This window comes from Mastacembelus armatus, chromosome 17 (genome assembly GCF_900324485.2).
Source record: "Mastacembelus armatus chromosome 17, fMasArm1.2, whole genome shotgun sequence".
NCBI lineage: Eukaryota > Metazoa > Chordata > Actinopteri > Synbranchiformes > Mastacembelidae > Mastacembelus > Mastacembelus armatus.
Window position 1 is genome coordinate 17,257,346 of NC_046649.1, and position 9,158 is coordinate 17,266,503.

Consider the following 9,158-nt stretch of genomic DNA (forward strand, 5'->3'; position numbering starts at 1 on the left):
TCTTATGTCTTAGGCTTTCAGTCTACTTTTATCAATCAGTTTATCCTTGGCTCTTTCTCCCTCCCAGACTCAACACACACACACACACACACACACACACACACACACATATAGACACACTCACAATGCAACGGAGACACATTGTAAACAAAATAAGTGTGAGGTGAACACTGCCAAGCTTTTATTATGACACCCAAGCTTGTAAGCTGTTAAAAATATGCTATTAAAGACCAATTCAAATGTTAGCATTAAAATATTACCTCACACATAAATTTCACTCGCACAGAGACACACATACACTTGTTGAAAACAATAAAAGTTGATATACTCACAGTCCCCGGAGCCTGAGCCAAATCTTTTCAATCTGTTCTGGCTGGAGGTACTTCAGGGCCGTGCTTTCAAACTCCTCAATCTCTTTGGTGGGAGACTCCATGTCAGAGATTCTCAGCGGTCCGGATGAGCCAACAACAGTTTAAAAAAAGAAAAAGAAAGAAAAAGGAAAAAAGGGGAAAAGTTTAATCCCTCTTAAATGCAAGCGTCGGGCTGAGGAAGGCTCAACAACCAAGCGGAGAACGGTTGAGATGTGGTGGAACCCGGGATGTGAGAGAGGTTTTCTCTTTTTTCATTCACATTTGCACCCACAGCTGCGACAAACTGGTCGTCATCCTTCCCTTTTCTCTCTTGATTAAAGAAGTGAGTGTGTGACGGAAACTCAGTAACACTCAGTGCAGTGCTCAAGCAGCTGTGACTGTCATGAAACAATCCAAATGTACCCTTCTTCCTCTCTTCATTCTCTCTCTCATTCGTTCACTTCTCTCCTGTGTGAGCGCAGGGGTCCTGGAGCCGTGCCATGCTCTCCCAGCAACAACGGGATGCAGACGGCAGGGCAGCGCAATCCGGGATTAACGCTTACTGCCGAGCTCTCCACACAAGTGGGAGGGAAAAGAAACACCACAGTCAAAGGGAGGGTGGAGTCTAGCTGATAATGAGAAACCATGTTCTGTTTTATCCACTGGAAAACCAGAGAGAGTGAGGGAGGAAAATGAGCAGCGATGGAGAGGAACAAGAGGAAGAAACCCTTAGGAGAAGAAGTGATGAAAGTGTAAGGGCCCTGGACTACTGAAAGAATTTCTGGTTAAAGTAAGGATTTTAAACAGAACATTTCTCCTGTGACCATTGAAACAATGTCAGGTTGTCCTTCTATTTTTTACATTCCAATTCATATAACACTTATTTGCATATTTTAATAAGAAAGTAAAGATAAATATAGTAAAGCAAACAGTGACTTCATCAAAGGTGTGTATCAGCATTTCATACAAATGCAATGAATTCATCTCAAAACACACATGCCATACAGCATATTAAAAGTCATGCCAGTGAGGATTAAAAAGCATGAAGACAGTGCATCGACACTGGCTGAGATTACTCTGATCCACTGCACGTATTTAGGGCCATCCCAAATTCAATCTGCCCAAATACAAGGATTGTGATGTATTAAATATTATTCTCTGTCTCTCTTTTTTGCTCTCTCGAACATATACACAACACACTACAGCATCCAAAAATCACACTGTTGTCCTACACAAAGATATGCTGTGTAGGAGCAATTGATCAGATAATTTTGAGGACCAGTTTTGCGGACCAGTTTCACATTTAGGATACCGACAGCCATGTACTCCCCACCACAAAGCACAGTCGTGCATATATGATGTGATTCCTTCGATAATGTAGGATGCATCATACATTCTGGTCAATTTATTCCATAATAAACATGTTTTGACAGAGATCCCAGCTCACTGATAAAGGTAACTTCTTACTGTAGGATGTATGCTATATAAATCCTTTACAACTTAAAATATTTAGAGTCTTCCACTTCTTCTCTCCACTCCTCTCATATGTAGATAGCTTGTAGCTGACTTAATATCTGGAAATCCCATGACAACATATAGCTGGCCTTCCAGTGTCTGCATGTCCAAAACTTGCAAGGGTAACTCAGCCGACCATCCACACCCCTTATGTTTCACTGAGCTTCCTACCATACTCTCAGGTCATTCAATTACTTGATGCAGGATGCAGGGATAATGCCAGGGCGCCACCTCAAAAAAGGCCCTGCTTTGATCTGCTCAGATGGCTCCTCTGTGACCAGGGAGGAGAGAGGTTTGCCTGAGTGCCATGAACACTGCATGTTCTCTTCAAAGATTTAGCTATGTTTCCTTCTCCTGTTTTATTCTCAGCTTTCAGGTTCTTTCTCTATATGCCCGCCTTTCTTAAGTCCACTTTTCATAACAGTTTTTCTCTCTCTATTTGTGTAGGTATGCTGACCCCCAGGAGATCTCAAGCAACAAGCAGAATTGACAGGTCAACTTGAGGGGATACCTCAAGAGTAACTTCACATTTTACTTCTTGTTCACAAGTTCATACCCCAGGGACCTGATGTGTACTGTGTCATCTGTATGTGTAAGTGTGACACTGAAAAAGGTTAGGTAAGGAAGGCTCTTTCAAAAACACTGCAAGGACAAGGATGGTCAAATTAAATTATATATTTTACTCAGAATCATGTGTTTATATTGAAAAGCCAACACACAGACTGAGTCAGTGGTTAGGGATTTACAGTAGCCAAATGAGAGGATGAGCAAATATGACAGTACAGTCTGCAGGTGGAAAGAGAAGAAGAAATATCCACTACTTACTAAAGGTTGAGTTTCAAATTACCTTCACCATTCTGCCTGGGCATATATCGGGCTGAATAATCAATTTACTAGAGAGCTTGATAACAATAGGCAGGTTTTACTTATTGCTTCTGATCTGGGCATCTCAGTCAAATTTGACTACCCGACAAATTCCATTACAAGATTTTTCACTACTTATAGTTATAGCATCCCACATTCACTGGAAAGAAAAACTGGCACATGAAACAAGGGGATTGAGAATGCAGCCTTGTTGACGGATGTGGTCCTTACACCCAATCTTAAACGATACTTTAATTACATTGCTAGGTGAAAACTGAAGCTGAAATATTAGTGATGCTGTTGCCAAGGAACCTGGGTAAAATTTGAGAGAGATTAGGGATCTGAAGGAAATATTCTAATAAATACATGTCTAAACAAAGCAAACAAAATTTTGCCACTACAGTCACTATAGTAAGTTGAACCAAGCTCAAAGGAGAAGAAGCAAATTAACGTAAATAAAAGACTTGCCTCAGGGGGCTACACAACAATAACATACATCTGAATGATTGATTAAAGAACAGAATAAAGTGTAGGCAACATTTTACAGTTTCAAGACTAATGAACAAACACTAGACAAAAATGATTTTGTCCCTTCAGATGATGATAATCAAAATATGTCCCTGATTAATTGCTATCAAAACAACTGCTTACAAAAAAGACCTAATGAATCAAGTCAAGGAAAATGAATTACAAGTAACACTATGACAGAGTGCGCTAGAATACGCTCTGCTAAGGTATTCTTGTCACTGTGCTTGGGCTCCCTCAAAGCTCACACATTGAAATCAAGACATTAACAGGCCTAACCATTTGGAGGTACATGAAAAATTCAAATCTCATCTGTACTTCCAGGCAGGCAAAATAGCAATCGCCTTTGTGGTAATGACCACATTTTGGTGAAGATCATCTATCACAAAATATGATTCCCCATCTACACTTCATTTCTATTTTTGTAGTGCTTGTAGTGGAAGGATCGGTGGGAGAAATTGAAGGCATGCAGCGATAAAGCTATATTTATTTGCTGAGTGATGGAGGTAGAAAAATACCCCAGAGAAGAAACTTCCTATTAATCTAGCCCAAAGATGATGCAACAGCTGAACTGGGGACTGAGGTGAGGAGATAGGCAATCAGGCTTACATAACATAGAGGCACTTTACACAAGGGCTTCTCTTATACACCTGTGGTTATAAAGGTCAAGTATGTGACATGTAAACAAAAGGATGAAAGTCCATGGTACACAATATTTGTATAACCTATCTGTAGCAATTAAGTGTTAAGTGGTTGTTTTTAGTCATGTTAGTAATGGGGCCCTCTTTGTCGAGCTGTCCACCACTTTGGTCCTGACAGAAATCTCTCAAAAACAGTTGGACTGATCGGCATGAAATCTGTTACACGTTTGTTTTTCCCAGAAATTGAAGTTTGATAAGGCCCCACCTCCACCATGAGGTTGACATTTGTGGAAATATTTTGATAACTTGACAAAAACCTTAAATATACTCAAATCTCACAGCTGTTGAGCTCTGTCACAATTACCAAACGTGCTAAAGAGAAACAGAACTCACCTAAACTGACTGAATGCAAAGACTCTTGGGTTAATCACTACCTGCAGACGCCCCACTGACAGATAAAGGTAGTCCGTGTGAATGTGGAAATTATTCATTCTCTAAACACTAGTCTGACACTGGTTGTGACACAGTTGCTGGAGAATAAATATAAATAAACACACCACTTCTGCCCAAACTCCACATTCTTGATGTTAAAGCGCTGCAGAGCAGCTGTGGGATCGGATGACAATATTAACATATGATTTATCTACAGATGGTACTAGACAAGATTTCCTTAGCAAAATTGCTTAAAAAGTGAAAGGTTTAACATACTTTACAGTTAAATGTTAAAAAGTGAAGTGCTACCACAGTCCTAATAACTTTAGTGGTCCTCTGATTTTTACTCTAGTGTTCCTTAATTCAGTGAAATCTCAACATCTACTCAAGGCAGTGCTTCCCAAACTTGTCCATAGTGTGCTATCAGTTCCTAAGTCAAGGAAGTCCTGCCCGACCTTTTGGGAGCCACTGTCAAAAATATCTCGATGGTGCTTTCATTTTAAACAGACTATTAAATACATCTGGGTTTCTGCAACTGCTTCAAAGGCCCAAGTAATGATTAAGAACTTCAAAGCGGGTCATTTTTATGAAATGTCTGAGTTTTTTTGGATGCAAATGCTAATGTATACATAGTTGTCACTTTGTACTTATGTATTTGTTGGCAACAAGTTATATCCCCAAAGAAAAAAAGCAGATGATACATTTTCTACCCCAGAGTTCACTTCATGGTCAAAGCTAAGGAAAACACCACACTCACTGAAACTCAAGCAGCTCAAAGTGAAAAATGTCACAGCAAATTTATGTTACGTTGACAAAATACTCTGCTGCCCTCCAAAGTGCCTCTCAGTGTGTAAACACTCTGATCCTATTACTATATTAACCCAACAATAAGAAATTGGCAAAGCCCACAAACAGAGAGCTACTTCCATCATAGGAGAACACTATGCAGCTCACATAGTGTAAAGTGAATGTACTGATTAAAAAAGGCCAGATGGTACAGTATGAAGTAAGAAGTACATCATCCTAATATATTTTTCACCTAGTTGTGAATGTCATTTAAAAAAATAGAACAACGTTATCACCACAGATGTCACTATAAATACCTACTTCAGCCTTTCTTCTTAAAAAGTCATTTTTAAAATTAGTAAAACCTCATACTTTACAATATTTGGTGTTCATTTTATCTTTGGTAGAACTTTACAAATCAATTTTATTCCCAAATAATAATAATAATAATAATAATAATAATACATTACAAACTCAACAACTATTCGAAATAAAGTTATAAAAAAACCAATGTGTTTCTATTGACCTATATTCCAATTAATAACCAAATGGTTAGAAACATAGTGAGTGCTGAATGGTAGGAAGCTTTTGTATAATCCCAAACAGGATTTATACACTTTCTGTACTGCACAACTAAGCTACTGTACAGTAATATGAGCAGATTTTGGGACACACTGTACAACAACTTTGTATGAATATATCAGTAGTGTTTTGGCTCAGTTACAATTTGAAGTTTCATTTTGTTTCTTACAGTATTGTCAGAAACAGTGCACATTCTTACATATCATAATCAAAAACTATGTTGCGACAGCAACACCAGTGATATAGCTCTTTAACATCATAACTGTGAGGTCAAGCCACAATCATTGTGATGAATAGGTCTGCCATTTTCCCATGTGCTTCCAGTCATACTGGCCAGCAGAAGCTCATTAGCCGGCTAGTGAGGCTAGTGATGGAGGTTGTTGCTGCACAAGGGATGTCAGTGGGGTTCTGTGAACCTGCGGCTGCAGCCAAAGCAGGGGTCAGCCTCGGAAACTGTGGGTTGCCACGAAGGAGACAGCCGCCTTAATCAACAGCAAAGTTCACAGTTGTACACAGCATCCAATTAACCAGAGGATAAATCATACACCAGAGGAGTGTCTGATTTTCAACTGCATTTCTGCATGACTGTTTGAGTATCTGTATCTGTGATGATTCTGGTTGTTACATGTCTATTTCTCTTAGTAATTTTGATGCTATTGTGTATACATTTGTATGAAAATAAACTGCCAAAAATTCTACTTTTTGTGTATGTGTGGTGAAGAACTACAAAAGATACACAGGAAGCTGCTAAAAATGTTCTTAAAATGCACTAGTCACTGAAAATAAGCAGCACATACATAATTTGCTACTATTCAGCTTTTAGTAAACTACTGTTGAAAAAGGTAACCAAGATATATCATCCAATCACAAGCTGTAAAAACACACATATCATATCAACAAACAAGTAAAACATTAGAATAAGAAATTGTATCTACTTTAAAACAGCTAGTCAAATTACAATACCAGCCTGCAAACAGCAGAGCAGAGACAGACAGTGACTATACATTAAGTAGCCACTTTATTAGGTACATCTATACAATTATTGCAATAAATTACAACAGCTCAGCCACAGTCTATCGTTAGAAAGTTTAAATGTACCGTTTTTGTTAATATTGGCAAACGTGTAACTTTAAATGTATATTTGTTATTGTAGTTATAGTTAAAGGCATTGTTGTACTGTACATTATATAGAGAAGTGTTTCTAATTTTTTTGTCCATCTCATATATATACATGAGTGAGGCAGAATATAACAAACACACACGATATAATACTGTAAGAAACCATTACTAACTATGACCTCAGTTAAAAGATTTTGACAAAGCAAAATCGAACACCTGTAAAACAGTATCAAAAATATACACAATATAGGCACCTTTAAAGTAGACTTCAAGGCAGTACCATTGTGTACAGGTGCACTCAAGTAGGCACTGAGTATAGGTAACACTGCATAAAAAAAATCACCAGTGGCAAATTGCAAGTGATTGTGGACTAGGGTAAATAATGACACAACTGTTACAATGCCATTCATAAAAAGGGTCAATGTAGCATATAGCCCTTAAAATGCCTGAGAAGAAACAACATCATGAGACCAGCTGCAAAGTTATCATGTGTTTCAACACATGCTAACACTCTATACTGTTTTCTGTCCCTCACTATGTGACTAAGCATGTACTCAGTTGGGTTTTAGCAACAGCTGCAATCCTGAGAATTTCAGCAGCTGCTATGTATGTGACGTCTTAGGTAGCTATTCAGCTTATCTGAAAATAGAAACAAAGGTAAAAAGATCAGAAAGGCATGGTCTAGAAAACTGCAACTAATCAAGCACATTTAACTAGTCATTTCAGTACTTGAAGCAAAGTGGACTGTGGCGGTCAATCAAAATATTTCAATACTTTAAAACACAACTAAAATCTTCTCAATTTTACCCTATTCACCCCAAATGGATTTTTACCTTCTCCCAGCACTAGTTTGCTAATCAGTACCTCCTGTCATTTAACTCATTCACACCCATCCTACCTACTATACATCATAATCTCCTTCCATTCTCCAATAAAATCTAATTTTCATTGCCTGAAGGATAATAGCCAGCTCTGGCTTCAGAAGTGACACATCAGCAATCATTTTATAGATCACTGCTAGTTCCATGGTCATTTAATCACCCTGGTCCACAATCTTGCCATTAGTCATTCAGTGGTAGAGCCTGGTAACTCCCTGTGGATTAGCCCTCTATTAACCACTGTCGCAATGACTGGAGACTTTACCTGACCTCAATGGGATTTCCCAGACAAATACATTAGGGAGTTGATGGCTGCTCACTGAAGGGTGTGAACACTGTGACTTGTAAGCTATCAGCTTTTTCTGTAAGCAACATTTTCTGGCATATGCCCAAAATCTCCAGAATTCTCATTTTCACCCAGTGTTTCTTAACTTACCTGTTTAAACGGTTAGTTCCACTGTAATTAATCATTTCCATTGCAGGACAGTAGTCAGTTATGCAAATTGTTCAGCCTGAGCCAAAAATGTGCAGCATTTGGCTCATGACTGGTAGCAGTTCCATACCATGATTAATGTCTTAATATATGACAATAGACAAAGTCAGTGTCTCTGTGGATAAATGAACTGTTTCCTGTCTGGAAGGTGAGAGTGCTTTTAGCTGTCAGACAAAGGCTATGTTTTTCTTAAAAATCTAGGATGTAACTTTTTAAATCTCAGTTGTGGCTTTTTAAAGCTCTGTCCAGTCAAGTGGAAAATCACTTGTCACCACCCTACTCAGTAAAAAAAGGACCTGTAAGACTATGGCAGAGAACAGCAGCACTGTAATATGGGATAGCAAAGAGAGCTAACAGAAGTAGCAGAGAACTGTGCATCACTGCAGAGCAACTTTGGAAAGTAGACAAAGAAAATGAAAAGAACAATATTCTAGACAAACATGTCTCCAAATAAGCTTGCCATAATTTTCACGCACAATCCAAAATTGCTGTCATGTGCATTTTTAGTATCATATGACAAATGCCTACTCCCCACCACCTGCAGCATTTATAAGAGTCTGCAGAGCCATCAAGGTTAATTGGAACCAGACATTAAAAGACTCAATGTTCTAAAAGTGACAACAAATTATGTTAATGGTGGTTTGAAGTCCTTGTTATCAAGGTAGAATCAATCATGCCTGCATCCCTTGAGGTCAGCAGCCATACATAGCAATTAGCACTGTGTGCATGTGTATGTGTGTGTATCAAGAATGCTAAATGTCAGACAGAAGATTATCATCTCTATTGAAAGAAAGCAGAGTACCTATTTCAAATGTTGTCAACTTATTAACCAGGTTCGCATTAATCAGAGTCCAAAAACAAAACAAATACACTGTGTATAATGGTGCCTGATGATACACATGTACATTACCTTGTTTCCTCCCTACTTACTATTAAACAGATTAATAGGTGGTATGCAGCTTTCACAAGTGTA

General features: G+C 38.4%; 1 protein-coding gene across 1 annotated transcript in view; it reads right to left on the reverse strand.

Moving 5' to 3' along the window:
• The window catches only part of pde1cb (phosphodiesterase 1C, calmodulin-dependent b), a 50,643-nt gene extending 50,180 nt beyond the window's left edge, over positions 1–463 (reverse strand). Inside the window, exon 1 of the mRNA XM_026313271.1 lies at positions 333–463. Within this exon, the coding sequence (XP_026169056.1) occupies positions 333–433 (101 nt within the window). The 5' untranslated portion in view covers positions 434–463. The remainder of the gene's footprint in view (positions 1–332) is intronic.
• Positions 464–9,158: the final 8,695 nt, after the last annotated feature.